At 43.4% G+C, this 23,361-nt stretch overlaps 1 protein-coding gene across 3 annotated transcripts in view; it reads right to left on the bottom strand.

The window, feature by feature from the left end:
• MFSD11 (major facilitator superfamily domain containing 11) overlaps nt 1-23,361 on the bottom strand; it is a 40,457-nt gene that overhangs the window by 3,666 nt on the left and 13,430 nt on the right. For all 3 annotated transcript variants that reach the window (XM_060253411.1, XM_060253412.1, XM_060253413.1), the window contains 7 exons: nt 20,916-21,012; nt 15,519-15,577; nt 12,116-12,260; nt 8,706-8,746; nt 7,903-7,968; nt 4,887-5,012; nt 2,562-2,736 (listed from right to left, as the gene is read on the bottom strand). In XM_060253411.1, the coding sequence (XP_060109394.1) occupies nt 2,562-2,736; nt 4,887-5,012; nt 7,903-7,968; nt 8,706-8,746; nt 12,116-12,260; nt 15,519-15,577; nt 20,916-21,012 (709 nt within the window). The remainder of the gene's footprint in view (nt 1-2,561; nt 2,737-4,886; nt 5,013-7,902; nt 7,969-8,705; nt 8,747-12,115; nt 12,261-15,518; nt 15,578-20,915; nt 21,013-23,361) is intronic.

Below are 23,361 nucleotides of genomic sequence, written 5' to 3'. Positions count from 1 at the left end.
TAAGCTGCAGCAGTCATTTTGTGGTTGGCTCCACATTCTGGGGGGACCACCTTGTGGCTGCACGCAGCATGCCCACAGGCTCAAAAAGGTGATGACCCTTATGGAGCTTTATGGCAACTGGGACTTGAACTTCCATTGTTCTGCCCTAATCCAGCACTCTAATGGCAAAGATATTTAGCATGTGTTAACTAACATTCTGCTATATGCTTTAGTAGAATCTGTTACATTTTTATTCTCTCCTTCCTCCAGGGAGCTCAGGTAGGCATACAAACCTATGACGTAGATTTGGTTGAAATTAATTGGTAGGCCCAATGTTACTTGCGGAGCTTTATGGCAACTGGGATATGAACTTCCACTGTTCTGCCCTAGTGCAGCACTCTAATCACTAAACCTGTCAGAAGACCATGGAGTTCCCCAACTCCACACGCCTTCTCATGGATGCCTTGATTCCCCTGTCCCCGCATCTGGGACCCAGGAACAAGTCTTCTTCTGGTAGATCCAGGTGGGTAGTTATGTTGTTCTGAAGCAGAACAAATTTTGAGTCCAGTGGCACTTTTAAGACCAACAAAAGTTAATTTAAGGTATGAGCTTCCATGTGCATTAATTTAAGGTATGAGCTTCCTCGGATACAATTGTATCCGAGGAAGTGTACCTACACATGAAAGCTCGTATCCTGAATAAACTTTTGTTAGTCTCTTTCTGGTAGCCTGACTAAGACTGGGCAGGACTCTCACACGTGAAGTAGAATACACCAATAAACCCAGTAAGTTTTATTTAAAGTAATTTTAAAAGTGGTTCAGGTTTAAACGTAAGTAATACAAGTAGGCACGTTTAAAAACTCTAGCTTCCTACATATACATACATATATGAAGACAAGCAGATTGCAGTACTTTCAAGTCAGCATCAGTAACAAAGCAAAAGGGAGGAGATGTAGCAAGATGGTTCTTGGCCCATGGGAGATTGGGTCAGGCCAATGGCCCATCCATTGTAACATGTTATTCAGCCCCTTGTGTGTTGATTCACATGTTATTGTAACCTCTGTCTTCCCTCCTTCTCCCAGATGGATGCAAGATAAGAACATAAGAGAAGCCATGTTGGATCAGGCCAATGGCCCATCCAGTCCAACACTCTGGGTCACATAAGAACATAAGAGAAGCCATGTTGGATCAGGCCAATGGCCCATCCAGTCCAACACTCTGTGTCACATGAGAACATAAGAGTAGCCCTGTTGGATCAGGCCAATGGCCCCTCCAGTCCAACACTCTGTGTCACATAAGAACATAAGAGAAGCCATGTTGGATCAGGCCAATGGCCCATCCAGTCCAACACTCTGTGTCACATAAGAACATAAGAGAAGCCATGTTGGATCAGGCCAATGGCCCATCCAGTCCAATACTCTGTTTCACATAAGAACGGAAGAGAAGCCATGTTGGATCAGGCCAATGGCCCATCCAGTCCAACATTCTGTGTCACATAAGAACATAAGAGAAGCCATGTTGGATCAGGCCAATGGCCCATCCAGTCCAACACTATGTGTCATACAGGGGCCAAAAAAACCAAGTGCCATCAAGAGGTCCACCAGTGGGACTAGAAGCCCTTCCACTGTGCCCCCCAAGCACCAAGAGTACAGAGCATCACTGCTCCAGACAGAGAGTTCCAACAATAAGCTGTGGCTAAAAGCCACTGATAGACCTCTGCTCCATATGCTTATCATTCCCCCCTTGAAGCTGTCTATGCTTGTCGTCGCCACCACTTCCTTTTTAGCAGAAATATAGGTGAGCCCTTTAATCACTGTGAGCTAATCAAGAACAAGATCCAAAAGATGATTCACAAAGAAGACCAAGGCTCCTCCTCCCATCTGAGTGCAATTAAGGCAGGTTACTTTGATATACCAAACTGCAACCTTTTGGGTCTGGGAATAGTGGAAGAATGATAAGTGTTTGACATGAAACTCTCCCCGATGTTATTCTTCACACTTGGATGGCACAACAGGAAATAAGCCGTTGCATTAAATTTACAACAGGACCAAATGCTGATGTTTTCGAACAGTAAGATTCATAGATGTTGAGGTGACCATCTCTCATGACAACACCACAATGGCTTTTTAATAATATCACACAGTAGTAGGCAACAAGCGCTTACCGTTTCCCCTGAACCAGTTCTGTCTATCATCATATGTTAGAGACTATGCAACCATTTTAAGCGATGGAGTGAACAGAAAAACTAGCCGATGGCTACATAATTTTTAAAACTTCGTTTGTAAACCTCCTTCATACATTTTGAAGAATTATGTTTAGGCTGTGAAAATTTAGGTCAGTGATAGCAGGTCTCTGGGACCTGCACCCTTCTTGCATTCGCCTAGTAAAAGGGATATTCCCAATGTGTAAGTAGTTATTACACTTGCAAGGTGTGCAATTTACTTGAACAAACTGCCTTATGTCGTTATTGGCTAGCAGAAAGGGGTCTCAGCATGAAAAGAAAAGACAACCTGAACTCAGTGAGGTTTAGACTGAATCCCCGATTAGTCACTCGGTTGTCAACTCAGCACAAGGGGGCAATACCTTGGTTCCATGTATGCTATGCTGTCTGTCCCATAAATGGAAGCCACAGGTGCATCATTTGGTATGTTATAGAATATCAAATAGAAGGCTACAAAATGGACGACGATGCCTAACATCACCACGGGGTTCCGGCCAAAACGGTCGCTCTTGCTCAGGAGGCCAAAGATTCCTCCGCCTGTGGACAAAACCGGAAAGAGGAAAGAAAGTTAAAATAATTTTAAGTAAACTCCGTATTCACAGTATCAAGATTTCGGACTGCAAACATAAAGAGAAAGGTGTCCTTTAAAAACTTGTATGTGCACCACAAAGGGGGAAGGGAGCAAGCAGAAAGGAGTTCTGAGCACTGCCTTCTTGGGATTAAGGAAGGAGCCACCTGCCAATCACATTTTTATCCTGCCTTTCCTCCAAAGAGGTCAGGACAGCATACATGGTTCCCCCTCCTCCATTTTATCTTCACAATGTCTTTGTAGGTTAGGCTGAGAGAAAGCAATTGTCAGCTTCAAGACACTGTGGGGATTTGGATCTGGGGCTCCACACCCCAGTGAACAGGCTAATCTGTTTAGCACATGGGAAGATAGGTCGGACCAGAACCAACAGCTTGTAATTATATCAAGAGCGTTTCTGGCTCAACATTAGGAAGAACTTCCTGACAGTTAAAACCAGTGGAACAGGCTGCCTTGGGAGCAGGTGGACTCTCCTCCTTTGAGAAGAAGGAGGCCAGGAAGGTTTGCTTCAGTGCTTGCTTCCTGTGGCTCTTTCTTACACACCCAGGGAAATGCCTATCACCACTTTGGGGTTAGGAAGCAATTTTCTATATGCCAGTTTGGCCAGGGATCCTGGAGGGTGTTTTCTGCCATTGTCTGGGCATGGAGCAAGGGTCACTGGGGTATGTGGGGGGGGGGAGGTATTTGTGAATTTCCTGCATTGTGCAGGGGGTTGGACTAGATGACTCTGGAGGTCCCTTCGAACTCTATGCTTCTACTTTACACTTGGTTTTAGCTGCTTGGTGTTTTTTCTTGTTTTTGCCTTTTGCTTTGATGGATTTTTATATGAATGTTTTAATTTTTTCCCACTAATTAATTATTTACTGCATTTCTCCCTTTCTCACAATACAAGAACTCATGGGCATTCGATGAAATTGCTGAGCAGTCGGGTTAAAACGGATAAAAGGAGGTACTTCTTCACCCAAAGGGTGATTAACATGTGGAATTCACTGCCACAGGAGGCGGTGGCGGCTACAAGCAAAGCCAGCTTCAAGAGGGGGTTAGATAAAAATATGGAGCAGAGGTCCATCAGTGGCTATTAGCCACAGTGTGTATATATATATGTGTGTGTGTGTGTGTGTGTGTGTATGTATATATATATATATATATATATATATATATATATATATATATATATATATATATATATATATATATATATATATATATAAATTATTGGCCACTGTGTGACACAGAGTGTTGGACTGGATGGACCATTGGCCTGATCCAACATGGCTTCTCTTAAGTTCTTCTGTGACACAGAGTGTTGGACTGGATGGGCCATTGGCCTGATCCAACATGGCTTCTCTTATGTTCTTATGTGACACAGAGTGTTGGACTGGATGGGCCACTGGCCTGATCCAACATGGCTTCTCTTAAGTTCTTCTGTGACACAGAGTGTTGGACTGGATGGGCCGTTGGCCTGATCCAACATGGCTTCTCTTATGTTCTTATGTGACACAGAGTGTTGGACTGGATGGGCCACTGGCCTGATCCAACATGGCTTCTCTTAAGTTCTTCTGTGACAGAGTGTTGGACTGGGTGGGCCACTGGCCTGATCCAACAGGGCTTCTCTTATGTTCTTCTGTGACAGAGTGTTGGACTGGATGGGCCACTGGCCTGATCCAACATGGCTTCTCTTAAGTTCTTCTGTGACAGAGTGTTGGACTGGATGGGCCACTGGCCTGATCCAACATGGCTTCTCTTAAGTTCTTCTGTGACACAGAGTGTTGGACTGGAATGGCCATTGGCCTGTTCCAACATGGCTTCTCTTATGTCCTTATTTTTTCCATTTTTTATCGTAAGCCACCTTGGGAACTGATCTTCTGGTTGAGAAGAAGAATATCGATATTTAAACTAAATAAATAAAAACGTGGCTGTTTTTGCCCCACCTCGGACTTGAAGACTAGCGCAGCTGCTACTTAAACGCGTTGCACCGCCATGTTAAACAGGCCCATCTTACTCGTTGCTAGGTTCCGTGAGCTACATGCAAAAATATATACAGACATAGTACAATTGGGCAAAATTATTTTAAACCGCATCATATTCCGTGCAAACTCACCTAATATTTCCCCAATGCCGATAAAAATACCAGACAGCCCGATCAGGCTTTTTTCTTCAGCACCAAATTTATCTACAGCGCCTATACAGGTCCCATACACTCCAGAGAAGAATGTTAATTCCAGACCTTGAAAGAAACAACATTCTTTCAGATGTGGTTATGCACAACTGCTTTATCCATAAGCACTATTCATACCACCTAGTGGAAGCGGCCGTGACTAAGGTAAAGCGTGCCAACAAGTCACAACCAACTCATGGCGATCCCATGAAGCTCAACTCCGTGAGATTTTCAAGGCAAGGGATGAGCAGAGCTTGTTTGCCATTGCCTTCCTCTGCATAGCAGCTCTAGTCTTTCCTGGAGGTCTCTCATCCAAGTATCAATGAGATCTGGCTAGTCTGGGCTATTAGGGCAGTTATGACAGATTAAAAAGGTAGCCCCCCTGTGCAAGCACCAGTCGTTCCGACTCTGGGGTGACGCTGCTTTCACAACGTTTTCACGGCAGACTTTTTACGGGGTGGTTTGCCATTGCCTTCCCCACTCATCTACACTTCCCCCCCCCCCCCCAGCAAGCTGGGTACTCGTTTTACCGACCTCAGAAGGATGGAAGGCTGAGTCAACCTCAAGCCGGCTACCTGAAAACCCAGCTTCCGCCGGGGATCGAACTCAGGCCCTGAGCAGAGCTTAGGACTGCAGTACTGCAGGTTTAACGCACTGCGCCGCGGGGCTCTTAAGTACAGGAAAGGAAAGGTCCCCTGTGCAAGCGCCAGTCGTTTCCGACTCTGGGGTGACGTTGCTTTCACAACATTTTCACGGCAGACTTTTTACGGGGTGGTTTGCCATTGCCTTCCCCAGTCATCTACACTTTCCCCCCCAGCAAGCGATTACTTGAGGAGAATTTCAGTCTCACAAAGGAGAGATTAACATTAAAAACCCAAACAAGCACTTAATAGCAATAGCAATTCCTGCAGTTCACACAACTGTTCCATCCAAGTTCCATCAAGGCCCTGTAGGACTTATTACAGTTCCACAGGGCTTGGAAGGCAGAGATGTTCCATCAGGCATCTGGCTGAGTGTAGCAACGATTCCACATCAGCACTCCACTTCCACCTTCTTCCAGAGATAACAACACCACTCTGAACTTGGAAAACATCTTGTTTTTCTAGACTCTAAGGTTTTGTTGCCTGCTATTTTGGTTTTACTTGTTTTTGGCCGGTTTTTACATCACTGTCAACTGCCCTGAGACCAGTTCTGGGAAGGGTGGTCAAAAATCCAATATTAATAATTAAGAAAAGTATAACAGAAATAGCAGAACAATGTGTAAGTCTGTGCGCTAAACTAACAGTTATTCCCCACCCCACAAAAGCAATTACTGTTTCTTTATACAGACAAGTAGTACAGCCTTGCAGATCTCCGTTCTTGCCCACCGAGCCTTTGCGTCTGGAGAGGAAACCTCAAATATACGACTGCACCTAAGTAAGAGTATTTGGTTTGTCTGAATTTTAAAAAATACCAGAAAAAATGCCTTACTTGATTTTGGGGGTATTTTAAAGCCAAATGTAGATCAGAGATCTGTCTTCATAGATCTGTATTTGACTACTGCTCCAGCTAATCCATCCAGAAAGCCAATCCCGCCCCCCTCGGTTTTATTTGGGTATGTTCAGTTATACTGAGAAGCCCTTTCCTCCAAGTAGCCTTCAAGTGGCAGTGGCAGTAGACATTTAAAGAGACTGAAGTCTCCGTAAACGCCTACTCCTCCAAGCCTTGCCATCGTAGTCCGACTCAGCATACGCCTTCTGCGTTCACTTGCTGTGTTTTGCTGCCACTGCCACACTTAACAAAGGCGGTAGGCAATTAAAGAGACCATGGTCCTCCAAGTCCTGTCAGCTAGTAAACCCAGAAGGCATATGTCTTCTGAGTTCACTTGCTGAGTCTTGCTGCTGCCCCCATTCTTGGAGAAGGTGGGAGGCGTTTAAAGAGACCAAGCCCCACGGCCACATGACTTGGTGAGTGAACTCAGTTAACTTACTGAGTCCCACCGCTGTGCTTGGAGAAGGCGTAGGCATTTACAGAGAACTTGGTATCAGTGGCGGAGCTTGGAGAATGCATTTAAAGAAACCACTGCTTTCAGCAGAGGATGGGGCACCTTTATTGGGGATACACAGAATTGGACCCCTTACTCCAATCTTTTGTCAAATATGAGGTTTGAGGAGAAGCAGCAGCAGCTATGCTGCAGATTGGTGCCTCTCTCTCAAAAAACAGGGGCCCCCAATCCAGAGCCCCAGATCAATTCGCCATTATACCTTACTAACAGTCCCCATAGAGTATAATGGAGTAAAAAAAAAATCAGTTTTTTTTTTAAATCCTAAATTCCAACGCCATATCGATATTGGGATCCATGAATTTCAGAAAATACTGGTATTTTTTGGGTTCAGTATACCAGAACCCCAAAAATACCGATTTTTTTTTTGCACACCCCCAAACCTAAGGAATGACAGCTACTCTTTTTTGTGACCACCAGATGGCAGTCTTGTAGCACAACTCTCTGCTGGGTCCCAATATAGTAAGAGAACTTGCCTACAGCGGCTGGAAAAAACACCCAAGGATGCTGAAAAGTAATCCTTTAACGGGCTAAGGAGCCATAACATGTCTACAGCAGCCAAAAGTTTTCTGTGTGTAGTTTTGTCCAGTGCAGCTTTGACAGCTAAGACAAGCAGATGTTCAGAGCAAAAACCAGATGGACTTTTTTTTCTCTGCAGTTAAGAAAGCCTCAGCTCTACACGCGGCTTTCCACCACCACCTTCAGTGGTTCGCTGGGCCTGCAGTGTGAAATCCTGGGGCTGAAAAAGGAGCAGAAATGGGAATGCGCAAAACCCTTGAGGAGATATGAAAAGGAAGACTCAGGGAAGAGAAGCGGACATAGGATGGCAGGTTCGGTGAGAGACTCGCTCTTGTCCACACAAAGAGCACCTTTCTCAGGCCCCAGGCAAACCTCAGACAGCAGTGCTTTTGACTCTACCTGTATAGGCTGTTGTGATACTAAGCAACAGAATCTCTTTGGTGAAACACAGCTTCATAGAGCTTCCTGCAAACAAAGCACAATTAAAATCATGAAAATTATACAGACTATTAAAGAAAAAAAGGGGGGGGGACTTCACCTATGGTCTCTATTATTACTCACACAGCTGTATATAAAAACAAAAATTGAAAAAATGTGAAAAGAAATGATGGTATTTCCCACCACCGCTTCACTTCATTTATACAACACCTTTCTCTCCACAAGGGATCCAAAGAGGCTTAAATCCTTCTCAGCCTCCATTTTATCCTTACAATAACCCTGTGAGGTAGGCCAGGGCTGAGAATGTATGGCTGGCCCAAGGTCACCCAACAAGCCTCCATGGCAGAGGGGGGATTTGAACCTGGGTCTCCCAGATCCTAGTCCAGCACGCTAATTGCTACACCACGCTAGCTGCCGTTATTATTAGTAAGCATTTCCAATCCCCCTTCCCTTTTTTTGACTCGTGGCCACCTCTCCCCTGATAGAAACAGCCAAGTTGCATGGAACGTCCCCAAATCTCTCATTAAGTCAGTCAAAGGCACTTTTACTCTACTGCGATGCTAAAAAATGGAAAACATTGGTAGGTAAGAAAAAGCGATACAATATAGGAAAACAGATCAAATTTGGAGGGGAGCACCAGTGCAGCCGCCTTGTCATTTTTAGACAGGTCCACAGGTGAGTTAGATTTTCCTTTATAACTAATGGTGGAATATCTAAGGCCCTGTTCCTTGCAAGTATTAATTCTTCCAGGGAATGATACTTACTAAATGCATCTGCGGCTCTTGTCATTTTACTTTGGTCAGACCTGATGAAAAACAAATACATGTTTTCTATGAATGCACAAATACCAGCCATAAGAACATAAGAGAAGCCATGTTGGATCAGGCCAACGGCCCATCCAGTCCAACACTCTGTGTCACACAGTGGCAAAAAATTGTTTATATATACACACACACTGTGGCTAATAGCCACTGATGGACCTGTGCTCCATATTTTTATCTAAACCCCTCTTGAAGGTGGCCATGCTTGTGGCCGCCACCACCTCCTGTGGCAGTGAATTCCACATGTTAATCACCCTTTGGGTGAAGAAGTACTTCCTTTTATCCGTTTTAACCTGTCTGCTCAGCAATTTCACTGAATGCCCACGAGTTCTTGTATTGTGAGAAAGGGAGAAAAGTACTTCTTTCTCTGCTTTCTCCATCCCATGCATTATCTTGTAAACCTCTATCATGTCACCCCGCAGTCGACGTTTCTCCAAGCTAAAGAGCCCCAAGTGTTTCGACCTTTCTTCATAGGGAAAGTGTCCCAGCCCTTTAATCATTCTAGTTCTAGTTGCCCTTCTCTGGACTTTCTCCAATGCTATAATATCCTTTTTGAGATGCGGCGACCAGAACTGCACACAGTACTCCAAATGAGACCACACCATCGATTTATACAGGGGCATTATGATACTGGCCATACTGAGCCGCAAATGCCACTGAGCTGTAAAACAGGCACACCCATTTCATCTTACAACATATCTTTTTAAAAACATTTTTGCTAACGTTAGAAATATTACAATATTACATACTCAGTATGGGAAACAATATCTCATGCAGAAATGAAATCAAGTCAATTGCATCAAAATTAACTTTCTTCCTTCAGAATTTTCAGTAAGTTTTCCCCACCCTTAGGATATTACTGTAGCTCTGTCCACAATCTTAAATACTGATTTGTAAAAAAACCCAAAAAAAACCCTCGCCATCATATATGACTGACTAGTTGTCTGTGGAGAGCCAGTTTGGTGTAGTGGTGAAGTGTGCGGACTCTTATCTGGGAGAACCGGGCTTGATTCCCCACTCCTCCACTTGCACCTGCTAGCATGGCCTTGGGTCAGCCGTAGCCCTGGCAGAGGTTGTCCTTGAAAGGGCAGCTGCTGTGAGAGCCCTCTCCAGCCCCACCCACCTCACAGGGTGTCTGTTGTGGGGGAGGAAGGTAAAGGAGATTGTGAGCCGCTCTGAGACTCTTCAGAGTGTAGGGCGGGATATAAATACAATATCTTCCTATCTTCTTATTTTATGTAACTTGGTATCTTAGTGGAAGGTGTGGTTTATCTACATCCAAACAACAAACCAACTTAACAAGGCTCCATGGGATGTGAAATCTCAGTGGAAAACATTATAAGCAAGCAGGCCACTGTGGAATTTATACCTCTCAAACTATTGTCTGAAATTGAAATTTTTTAGGCCTTGAAAACATGTTTTTGGAAAATTCTAGAAATACCGAAAGAGGGTTCTTGAAAGTAAACATTATTCAAATAATATTTTTACTATCCATTAGTTAAAGGAAAGCAATGGTCAGAGTGTTAGAAATCGACAGGGCTTTTAGAACTTACAGAGGGCACATGGCTGCCATATACAATTCCAATGTGGAATTCATAAGCCAGATCTCCAAATGCTTACAGAAGGTCAGAATCTTTTTTTCCCCCCAGTGTAGTTCTTAATAAGGCTGGTCCTCCCAAAAGCAATTATTGGTGCCTCAAAAGCTGACACACTGCTTCCAGGGGAGAAGAGATGGACAGTGTTAATGTCAATCACATCCCCAGGTTTCAATCTAAATTCATTTCTCTTTCATTTAAACGCTACAGATCCTTTTCTCTTACGTTTTCCCATCACCTTTACATTGCCCTTCACACGTGCCACTTAAAAGAGATTTACCCCATTGCAAAAGTGAGTGAGTATGATTGGGAATAGAACACTGGCATGAGGTTGAATGGTGGCATGAGGATCCCTACACTCTAAAAGTTACAAAAAAAACTTTCTCAGAATACTGCCAAGGTATTTGTGGGCAGAGACAAGCCAAGACTCAGGCCAGCATGGAAACCTGCCTCTGCCTTTAAGAAAGCCCTCCTCCTTGATTCTAAGTTCGAAGGCATGCTGCTGTAATTCGGGGCTGATGGCAAGGCATTTTGTACATGCTCAGAAGTATTTTATCGGTTCATAACTGTTCCTGCGAAGAAGATAGGAAGGGATGGTTACATAAGGAGTAATAAGGCTATAAAGCAACATTAGCAGCAGATACAAGATAACTTGGGCTGGTTCTCAGTGTGTTGTTAAACCCAGGTTAGGACTATACCATTAGAAACTGTAAGTGGGGGACTTGCATGATAATGTGCAAAAAATAGTCCCTTGTAAAAGGGTTTTAGTCTAGTGTGGTATGCTGATTTCCTATGTGCAGAGAATATCACAGGGGCCTCCACCTGCACTCTATTACATTTTAACCTTTCTCCAAGGACCTCAGGGTGACATATTAGGTTCTTCTTGCTTCCAGTTTATCTTCAAAACTACTTAGTAAAGTATACAATACAATAAACTAAGTACTCAGGAAAGTAGATTAGGAGCTTTTCTGTGTTTCCATTTTCCTTGGTTATAAATTCCTGACTCTTGGGGGGGGGGGGTCTGTTCCACACATTTTGTTCACTCTAGCGGTCCATCTGATATCACAACGTTTTATGTTTTATCACAACGTTTTATGTCCAGCATAAAAACCTGAGTTTAAATCTACAGTGAGATTTGCTAGACATAAACTAGTGCAATATCAAATATAAGTGGACCAGAAACATAATCCCAAAGACAAAGATGGTTACAAGCGAGGAAAATGAGAATGTGGAAAAGCCATAGAATGAGAGAGGATGTGTAACTCTTCCAAGGTTGCCCAGCTAGCATCATGAGGCTTTGAATCTAGCTCTCTTCACTTCCAGACTTAGTTCCAACTCTCTCACCACTAGGCCACACTGTCTCTCACCGCTTAGAAGTGGTCTAACCCAAGGACAAATTTATCTTGTTAACTTGCATCACTAGCCTATAATTATGTATCATCTAGTCAAGATCTGGTGCTGCTAAGAGAAAGGTACTTTCACCCAAACCAAATTACATTGTCCTAAGGTAGACTCATTGCTATTTCGATTCCTACGGCAGCTCCTACAGTTCCAGAAAGATGCTTTCAGTCGCGCACTTTACCTTGAGCGCTGGTCAAAGGGGCAGCCTTTTCAGAGATTAATGGAAAAACACAATTACTCGTGCATTCCTCTGGAGACAACTAAATATAACTTGAATTCTCACTTCAAAACAATGTGCTTAAACTAGAAGCAAGTGGATCTAGGAGAATGTTTTGCATGCATCTATATTGCACCTACATTGGTTCTACAAGGTTATCGGCATTGCCTGCTGTCTCTCCTTCTTCTGTATTTGATTCCTGTGGATTCCTGACGAGAAAGAACAGAACGGTGCCTACGAGGCTGATCACTGTCAGCGCAATGAAGACGGTCCTGCGGTCGCTCTCTTGGGGGGTGGGGAGAAAAACAGTAATGAGTTACTCTTTAACAAACAGCAATACAGGCATTCATACCAGTGTAAACCGTTAGAAAACTATTTTACTGAAGCATTAACAATCGTTAATTGGGGAGGGACGGTGGCTCAGTGGTGGAGCATCTGCTTGGGAAGCAGAAGGTCCCAGGTTCAATCCCCGGCATCTCCAACTAAAAGGGTCCAGGCAAGTAGGTGTGAAAAACCTCAGCTGGAGAGCCACTGCTGGTCAGGGGAGGGACGGTGGCTCAGTGGTAGAGCATCTGCTTGGTAAGCAGAAGGTCCCAGGTTCAATCCCTGGCATCTCCAACTAAAAGGGTCCAGGCAAACAGGCATGAAAAACCTCAGCTTGAGACCCTGGAGAGCCGCTGCCAGTCTGAGAAGACAATACTGACTTTGATGGAGGGTCTGATTCAGTGGAAGGCAGCTTCATATGTTCATATGTTTTAAAGACAGCCTACTGCATATATTGATTAATCTGCTCTCTCCACCACAGAAATGTTAACTGCACAATACAAGGTGACTAATTAGCTTTCGGAAGAATTTAGAACCGCTGTGCAGGGTGGACGTGAAGAACAGAAAGGCGTGACATCTCAGTCACTGAGAGGAAGGAAGAAGAGCTACAACTGTAGGCACAGACCAAGAGAGCTGGGGACAGGGAATGTGAGCTCTCCAGTGGGAGGTATCCCATAGCGAAGGTCAAAGTCATGGAGGAATCCTATCCACTGCTGTGTGATCTGGCCTCTCTATTCCTCTGCTTTTCTCAGAAAGTGCAAAGAGAGGCAAGAGGCATAAACCCATGTTTTCTATGCATATACACCGGAAGCTGGTCTTCAGCAGCCAAAAAACACAATAGGAGCTTGTGACTCAGCAGGTCCCTGTGTTGCTCCTATGGATTATGAAAAGGGCAACTTTTTCATGTTGAATAAACACCTATTTGAGAAGCATATATATAAGCTACTTCTTAAGATTCGTTATTGCAATATTACCTTTCTTATACTTCAATATTATGCAGTTGTGATAGACCTCCTGTAATACGATCTGTGTTACAAATTTATAATAGGGTCAGTATGGCTATAACTTATTTAGAGAAATTTTAGTCAATTCTGAGTTTGCAATCGACTACTCGATTAAATCTGCATATATTTACACATAAATAAATATTTTTGTGGGAGAAAAATATTCTCTGTTGTCAGGTAATGCAGATCTATATTGCGGAAGGCACCATCTCAGAAAAGAGATTTGCTGTTATGAAAGACAGAAGCATTATATTTTCTAAAGTGGTGCCTACCAACTGGGAATGTTTGCAAGCACTTGTATTAAAGTGTAAACTGTTGCTTTTTTAAACCTCAAAGGTTTTTTGAAAATGACTGAAAGGTCTTAAAAATGTATTCATCTGATTCGTCAGTCCGCTATTGCGGCTGTTATAAAACCTGAATGTAAATGCTCTTTCGCTAATAGAAGGCACTATGCATTCGTTTAAGGGCAACATTTTTTTTTTTACAATTTGTAATTACTCCATAACAGACTGTGATGAGAGAAAAGTTTGCTTGTCTTTAAATTCAGTTCTCCTATCTCTAATATTGGTATGCTGCACCAAATTACAAAACATGATATGTACACAACTGTGTTCTTGTTGTTGTTATAGGAGTCATGTTTTTGTTATTTGTCATAGGAGTCATGTTATAGGAGTCATTGCTATAGCTTTGTTTTTGTTATAGGAGTTATGCTACGGCCCCGTGGCGCAGAGTGGTAAAGCTGCAATACTGCAGTCTGAACTCTCTGCTCACAACAACCTGAGTTCGATCCCGGTGGAAGCTGGTTTCAGGCAGCTGGCTCAGGTTGACTCAGCCTTCCATCCTTCCGAGGTCGGTAAAATGAGTACCCAGCTTGCTGGGGGGGCGGGGGAAGTGCAGATGAGTGGGGAAGGCAATGGCAAACCACCCCATAAAAAGTCTGCTGTGAAAACATGAAAGCAACGTCGCCCCAGAGTCGGAAACGACTGGTGCTTGCACAGGGGACTACCTTTACCGCTAGAGTACCTGCAAGGAAATAAATACAACCTCAGTTCTATGATAAACATGTTCTATGGGCAAGGACTCCTTTACGATGCAAACAGAACCAGACAAATCCAGAGCTGCCTGAGAGACAGGCTAAATGAAGGCGTATTATTTCAGTGCATCAAACCACTGATGGTCTGCTGTGCCATCAAAATCTACAATAAAAAGCTCTAATGAAATGGCATGGTACAGTAACGGAGGAAAGGGGAGTATCTTTGACGTTTAGCATTTAAAAGCGCTGCAGCGACAGTATAGACATATTCAGTTTGTAAAGAGTTTGTAAATTAAAAAACAAACGATATAAGAATAGGGCAGGCACAAGGAAAGGAAAGACTTGTGTGGTTGTTCATTAGCGATGTCAGGAACTCTAATCTCTAATATTCATCAGCCACATTCCATACACTGCTCTCGCCACCATAAAGGCAGGGCTCTTTTGGGGAGAAAAGCATTTTGACAGCAACCCAGTGCAGCTGAGTGCTGGAAAAATGAAATTATACTGCAATAGTTTTGCTGCATGAGGAAATGTCATCTAAATCCTGCTCAGCTGCAGAGTAAACTCTATGCATTCCCAATGCACAAAATAAATAGTCCGGCAGGACCCTACTATTTCAGTATATCAAACCACTGATGGTCTGCTGTGCCATCAAAATCTACAATAATTTCGGTTCTTGCTAAGACCTAGCTATATCCCACCTAGTTATAGTCCACCCACCAGCTAAGTATTTTCCCAAATCTAATCATTTCTCAGTGCAGTTTAAAGATACATACGATACGACTGAGATGGCATCCAAAAATACAGAGCCTTTGATCCCTCCTGGAATTTCTGCAGGCGGACGAAAGGGAGGTGAATTTCACCAATTCCTCCCTCTCATGGCAGTCCCAAGTGCCCCCTGAAATGCTACTCCTGGAGAATGGGGGATCCCCAGAAACAATTCAGGAAGGGACTAGAGGTCTATTGCAGGACAGGGAACTCGTGGAAATCCTCCCGCCTTAGGCAATGGAAATTCTAAGTGGGATCTATCAGAATACTGGAGGAAAGTTCCAACAGGGTTACAACAGTGCCTATTAATTGACTTACTTTATTTCTGGCAACAGCACAGAAATGTCCTCTGATTATTTCATCCACAATCTTCCCCCCCCTCAAAATAATACCTTATAAGCAAACAAAACCAACCTGTTATACGGGTCTTCCCTTGCCAGGCAAAGTATATATACAGATTCCCAAAAAACAAACTATGGAAAAAATAGCAAATTAGTTATTAATAATGGGAAAAATATCAAATAAAGATAATAAAAATTAATTCATCCTGCTAAGAGATAGATGCTTTTCTCCCATTATAAACCCCCTTGTAAAACTTGTAACATAATGTTAAACCTAGCATAGGCCCTGGCTAGACGAGAGCCCGCAACCCTAATCCATGTGTCATGAAATCAGTCAAATTTTAATGACATATGAAAACATCAAATGTGCTCCAAAGTCAAGGTAATCTGAAGAATATATCCAGAGTTTGCTCTGAGAAGAGCAATGAATGCGACAGCCATACACCACTTGATTATATCGCCACATTCTTCTATCCATTAAAAATGTTTTACAGTGCAATCCTAAGGGGGGGGGGGTCCTTTGGACGCCCGCGGAAGTCGGGGATACGGTGGCACAAGTCCACTTACGTTGGAACGGAGGTGACTTACATGGGCATGGCCTCTGATCCAGGGCAGTGGTGCCTCAGCCCTGTGCTCGAGCGCAGGCATTAAGTGCGGCAGAAAGGCCTACGCCAGCCTGAGGGGGGGCAGAGTCAGGGGTGTGCCCCGGCTTAGTTGGCTCCCTAAGAACTTTGGGCCCTGACACACTCCCCAAGAGGCGCAAAGTTACGACAACGAAAATGCTGCTGTATCCCATAGACACTCATTGAAACAGAAACCAAAGTCCGCCACCACACAACCTTGCAAACCCCTTTGGGAGCCGTGTAATTGCCTCACCAATCCCTTCACGCCCCAGGCTGGGCGAGCCCACCCCCCCATCACCGCTCCCCATCTCCTAGAAAAGCTTCCGCCCCAGTCTCGCACAACTCTTCAGGTAGGGTAGGGTGCACGGCACAGGACTCTGCCACGAAGCTCCCTGCCATGTTGACTTAGCGAGGGCGAGGCACTGGTAATGGGCATGGCACAGAAAGGGCACTGAGACAGTGCAGAGCAGGCTCTTTAACACGCAAGGAGGAGAGCAAAGTCTCTGCTCCGTGGCTAACCTCTCCTGTTTCCAAGTCCCAACAGGTATCCGACCTCACCGCTCAAGAGTGGTCGCAAATGGACAGGTAAGTGTGACTGTGCACCTCAAACTTGCCTCCCTCCTCCCCTCGTTCAAAGCCGGGCAGAGTGACAGCATCTCCAGCACCTGACCTGGGCTGTAAGTTCAGGCAGGGGGTGGTTGCCGCAGCCCCTGCATGCCGCTGGAGGGCCCCCTCCCCTGGTCTGTCCTCTGCCGTGGTCCCACCCCTGGCAGGGCCCTGGGTGGACTCAACCCACAAGCAAGCCTGAACTTAGCTAAACAATTAATGTAGTGAGAGGCTATAGCAGAGAAAAGACTGCAAGCTGTAAAAAGAGCAAACAACAAACACAAATGATGTGTGGTGATATACTATAATAAACTAAATAAACGTAATAAATCCTTAAGTAAATCATGAAGCGCATTGTAATTTCACCAGTCTTAAGTACAAAAACATTTCCACACACAAATGATGTATCAACGACAGGGGATCCAATGTAAAACCAATAAAGGTCACTTAAAACGAAACAGTCTCTTTAAACAGAAAGCCAGTCTTATGGCTCTGGATCCAGAGGACTGAGAATTAGTTCATATGCTGTTTTTTCATGCAAATAAGGCAGTCCGGTGTTCCTAGTGGTATCAGTCTGAGTGCTTTCTCTAAAGGTGAACTAGCTATGGAAAAACGTATTTCACCTAAGATTTATCAAGACAAACCACACTGTTTCATAAATGAAACAAAATAAACCACACTGTTTCATAAATGAAACAAAATAACCACATCATCATTATAACCATCGCATAACCACAAAATAACCATCATTATATTTGTTAAGGATGACTTAAAGCTATACAATGGAAATACCTGGGACAGTAGCATCTTAATCCCCAGTGGAAAGCAGATTTTTACCACTGAAGATTGGAACAGTATTGCTGGAGTAAGAGACCGTAATATATTGTGTCAATTGTGATACAGGTGGGTTTCCATTGTATAACAAATATAATGATGGGATTGTATTTATCTTACTTCATTTACAGAATGGTGTTTGTGATTTATAGAAAACGGTTTATGCCTTGATAAAGCTTAGGCGAAATATGGCTTTCCGTGGCTAGCTCACCTGTAGAGAAGACACACAGACCGATATCACTGAGAATACCAGATCACCTTATTTGCATGAAAAAACAGCATATGAATTAATTCTCAGCCTGGGAAAACATGAAATGGCAGAGCATTTCAAACTTCTTCTCCCCGCCCCCCCCGGGTCTACTCATATTAGCAAAGGCTCTCCAGTGTAATATCTCCCTTTAGCTGTGGGTTCCTAAGTTAGAGTACTTGCTAGGCACTAGTTCTAAAGTCTACTGAGAAGAGACAAAGCTGACTCAGAGCATCAACACTTGATTTGCAAGGACACAACTCCAGGAAGCTTCAGCTGGCCATAAGAACATGCTGGGATGTTAAACTGAGTTTTTCTCCGTTAAAGTTGCAAGAAAACCTGGAGTGGATCTTCCATTCCAGTCTGCTCTTCCCATAGGCCTGAATGGGAAATCCATTCCACATTTTCTTTGCAGTTTTGCTTTCTGCTTTAGCCTTTGCAAAGAGAAGGCAAAAGGAGCTGGGAATGTCAGCGGCCTGGAAGCTTTGCAGGGTGAGGACAGGAGGGGGAAGAAGAGAGCCCTATGGGCTTGACTGAAGCCCTCGAAGGGCCGTTTGGACTGCAGGCCACACGTTTGACACCCCCGTATTAGGAATTGCTAAATATTGCTAAAGCTTTTACTTTACATGTGCATGCAAAATAAGTTTGCTACAAGATGTAGTCAGAATGGTAGTCGAACACACATGTTACCAAACCTTTGACCTGCCCATTGTAAGCAACAGAAATAGAATTCTTTTTAAAAGGACCACCTGGCCAATGGGAACTCTCAGCAAATTCAGGAAGGAAGAAACCCAGAGAATGCCACCCAGACTTGTTCTTACACTCATGAACATCACTGGAACAACCACAGACATGACTACAGGGTGTTTGCATTCTCTTTGCTGTCCTTGAGAAGACGAGACATGTTCTCTGCCTCTGAAATGACTAGCTAGCCGCCCTGTAGCTTCAGTTTCATAATTCCCATGGCTGAGCTAATATGATGTTTTTCATGCTTTTACTTGAGTTGCTGTTGCTAGTGATGCCATTGAACTTAATAAGCCAATTGATTAATAACCTTAACGAGACATGTGCATAGCTGGTCTTCTTCTTGCAAGAATCCTGAAAAGACCCTGAGGAGACCTTACACAGCAGGTTTAAGCACAGTTTAAAAAGAGAATAGGAGAATGGCTTCCGATCATACTATGCTACTGGGATGTTGAAAAACGGTTAGGGGAATCTTGGGTGTAGTCATCTTCTGGTTTTGGTCCTTTTTCTCCAATAGGAAAAAGAAAGCTTGGTACTGGGCTTCAGAGCTCAGTGCTAACCCCCGTGGTCTTTAATATTTATGTCAGTCCACTCGCTGAGAAAATACAGAGTTGTGGAGTTGGTTAATATAATCAATATGTGAATGACGCACAACTATGCATCTCTATCTGCAGCTCTTTCTGTTCTGAAGCTTTTTGGATGCATTGGTCTACTGGGTGCAGAAGACCAAGCTGCACTGAATCCAGACAAGATAGAGATGGACCCGGCTGGGGAAACAAACATTCTTGCGAGGAATGACACGACACGTTGAATGGATTAAGCTACTATATTCAGATAAGGGGAAAGGGTTTAGAATTTATCCTGGACTCATCTTTTTTTTGTAGTTGCAGTTGGGAGCTTTTGCCAGGATTTTTGTTTACTTATCTGCACTTAGATTTTTTAAAAAAGAAAATAACTTTCTTCCTGGACTCCACTGACCTAGCTACACTGATCCATGCTCCTGTTACCTTCAGGCAGGATTACAGTAATGCACCTCATGTGGAGATACCCTTGAAGACAGACCAGAAGCCTTGTAACTGGTGAGAAGCAGACACAACACCAGTTTAGAAACAACGTATGCTTATACCTTCTGGCAATTCAGGATGCTGTATTTTAAAGTCCTTTAAAGCTGGAGCAAAGTAAACCCAGCATAGCTAGCTAGCACACAGCAGATTTCTACTCAGTTAGTCCTTTATGATGAATATAAGAATCGCCTCCAGGTCATTAAGATGTAGAAGATTTGAGAACTGGAAGGATGCTGGTTCTTTATCCTCTTTTACATTGTTAAAAAGAAACATAACTGCCATATATCTGTGAATACAGGAGCAGATAAATGTTTATGGGCTAGTAAGTTTGAGGACTCTTCTGCGAGGCTGGCGATAAAGCACGAATAAGAGATCGGCTGCATTAAATGCAAAGGAAGCTCTGTAGCCTTACCCTAATTTCTGACTACTCGCTTGTGCAATGCCAAGACAGTTGCTGAATTCATGCAAAATTTTCATTTCGTTTTATTCGATTTATATCCGTCCCTCCCCTCTGCTTGCCCTCAGCAGAAAGGCAGCTCATCTCCCCTGGCAGAGAAGTGATGTTGACTCAGATGAGCCTTAAAAGAGAGTACCCTGGACCCTTCAAAGAAAAGACTATGGGCGTTTTCACACAGGGCTTACCCCCGAAAGAGCCGCGGCTTTTGCGTCGCAAATGTAAAGTTGGGTTTTGGCGGTTTACATTTGCGACGCGAAAGCCGCGGCACTACGTGGCTCTTCCGGGTTCTGTGGAGCAGTTGGTGCGAAATCCGCGCAGACGCTGCGCGGTGAAGAGGGACGTCGCTCCGGGGTAAGCCCTGTGCGAAAACGCCCTATTGCTAATGTTGGAACAAAAAACCTACTGGAAGCTGTTACTCTGACAAACACATATCCAGTGTAAGCATCAAGGAAGATATTAAACACTCCCCTCCAACAATAAACTATGGTTTTTTTGAAAGAGGCTTAACCCTTAAAACACGTTATATTCTCAGGGCTCTTTAGATTTTTTTTTAATGTGTTTATTACCTGCTTTAAGTGATGTGTACGCAAATGTTTTATATTTTTGTAAGTTGTCCTGAATGCTACATATATCTCAGTATTTATTACGTGGTCTTTCTATTATCTATGTATCTACATAACAAAATCTATATATAATGTGCCTAACGCAGCGTTTGTGCGTGTCTTATATAGTGTGTGCTTATTTATGTGTGTAGTTCTTATGTACTGCATAGCAGAAGGACAGCTTATAAATAATTTCATTTAAAAATCAGACAAGCGCCAATCTTATATTGCCAAAGAAGAACACAAATGAGTACAAGGTGGAAATAACTAAAAGAAACTGTTTTATTCCTTACCTAGATTGCAATAATGCCCAGAAGATTCCACTGTTTCTGCCAATTGTGTTTTCATTGGAATTTATTGTCAGACAGTTTCCCTGAGCAGTCCACAATACTGAAATTTAATCAGAGTGGTGATCAGCAAGGGACGAAAGTCATCTAGGGCTTGTTCACACGAGATATTAATCACATCCTTTGGTGCATGCAAACATCGGCAGTGATAATTCGTTAACTCAGAATTGTACTTCTAAAGCAAATCTTAGGCCTGCTGCATACATTATGTTTCTAGGTGCTATGTACCTAGGATTTTTAAAGCGTTCACATAAATATGAAAGTGTGAATGTGACAAAGTAATATTTGAAAATATGTCATAAAAGTACACACTAGTCAGAAAGCTGGGATTGGCTGCAACTCCTCACTGAACTGCACACTTAACGAGCCCAGTTTTGTTGCTTCCCTCCCAGATAGGGTTGCCATGCCTACGCCCTCAGACCCCAAGAGCTTTTAGGGGTGGGGCACAGGAAGAAGAAGGAGCAATCAAGGTCTCAACATCACATCCAGGTTTCATCAAGAAGTGGCATCAAAATGTTCTAGGAATTCCCAAAACTCTATGGTAAAACCAGAGTGGTTCAGGGACATCATACTAGGGCAGGGGTGTCCAAATTTGCTTACTATAAGAGCCACGTAGAATAAATACCAAATGTTTGAGAGCCACAAAACATCAGGTGTTAAGGAAGGAAGGAAGGAAGGAAGGAAGGAAGGAAGGAAGGAAGGAAGGAAGGAAGGAAGGAAGGAAGGAAGGAAGGAAGGAAGGAAGGAAGGAAGGAAGGAAGGAAGGAAGGAAGGAAGGAAGGAAGGAAGGAAGGAAGGAAGGAAGGAAGGAAGGAAGGAAAATAGATGGGGAAAGGAGGCAGGATGGAGGTGGAAAAAAAACCAACTTTAACTTTAAATGCATTCTCCAAGCCACTGGCTAACTTGGCTTGGGTTGTGATTTAAAGAGACAAATGCCTTCTCCAAACTGGTTGATGGGGCAGTGGGAGCCTCAAGAGCCACACAATATGTATGAAAGAGCCACATGTGGCTCCCAAGCCACGGTTTGGCCACCCCTGTAACTAGGGTATTGTGAAACCCAGAAGTGATGTTACAATGTCAATTGACCTCGCCTCCCTCCTTTTCCTCCTGCCATTCATTCCAACAGCAGCAGGGGTCAGGAAGTGGTAGCAGACCTCCTACTGTACCAGGTAACCTGGCCATTTCCACATGGGTCATTTGTCCCTAGTCCAGTGCTATCGAGAAGTGGATTTCTTTAATTTATTTTTTAGATTTATATCCCACCCTATCCCGCAAGCGGGCTCAGGGTGGCTTACAACAATAAAACAACAGAGTTAAAATAATCACGGTGCCTTCGTGCACCTACTGGGGATTCTCTGGCTCTTCTATGATCTTTCCTTAATCTGCTTGGCTGAGAAGTTTTAGGGGAATCACAGCAAAGTCTTTGGGGCCATTTCTTTCCCCCACCACGGGGGGCTTTCTTAAAACAATTGGCAACTGATTATTCTTGTACCATTATAGCACAATTGTATTGTTTTTAGATTAATTTTAATGTTAACTTATATATTGTATTTATTTATGTCACCTGTTTATTGATTGTATTTCTTTGTTTTATTGCTATATCATGATATTTATATCATGCTTTGTAAGCCGCCCTGAGCCTGCCTTGGCGGGGAGGGCGGGGTATAAATAAAAAATTATTATTATTATTATAACAACCTAACAACGTGGGTATCTAGTTCTCTGAAATATCTACAACAGAAACGGTTAAAGTTTTTTTTTAAATGAAATTTAGAAATTCAGAAAACCCGATAAACATGTAGTAATTTGACATAATGCTGTAACTATATTCAATCGCCATTTTTAAAAAAAATCTGAAAAGTCATGGTGGCATGGAGGTCTGATGGTTTATTGGATTTATATCCTGCCCTCCCCGCCAAAGCAGGGTGTTCTCTCCTGGGGGACTGGGGCAAAGAAAGCATATGTTAGGGCTAAGAGTCAGTGGTTGGCACCCAGTGGGAGATGGGGGGCAGGGACATGGTAGGGGTGCCACTGGAAAAACTGGAAGTGATGTCATGCCACTCTAAGAATTGCAGGAAACTCTTATGGTCAAACTGACAGAGCTTCTAGCAATTCCTAGAGTTGTAGATACCTGCAACTACCATTAAGTTCATAAAACCAAGTAAATACCTTTGTTCTGCTTACTGCAAACGTCAATTCTCCTTAGCACTAATGGTCACTTCCAATTTTATAACAAGCTGGTGATATCAGCAAATGTATAGAATACATATTTATAAATGTGCATCAAACGTGACTGTTCTGAGGGAATACCATTTCTTATTTTTATTATATTACATTTTCATCTGAACAACTCTGCCCCCAGGATGAATATAATAATATAAAACATAAAATA

This window comes from Heteronotia binoei, chromosome 13 (genome assembly GCF_032191835.1).
Source record: "Heteronotia binoei isolate CCM8104 ecotype False Entrance Well chromosome 13, APGP_CSIRO_Hbin_v1, whole genome shotgun sequence".
NCBI classification, from domain to species: Eukaryota; Metazoa; Chordata; class Lepidosauria; order Squamata; family Gekkonidae; genus Heteronotia; species Heteronotia binoei.
This window is presented reverse-complemented; position numbering and strand designations above follow the sequence as displayed.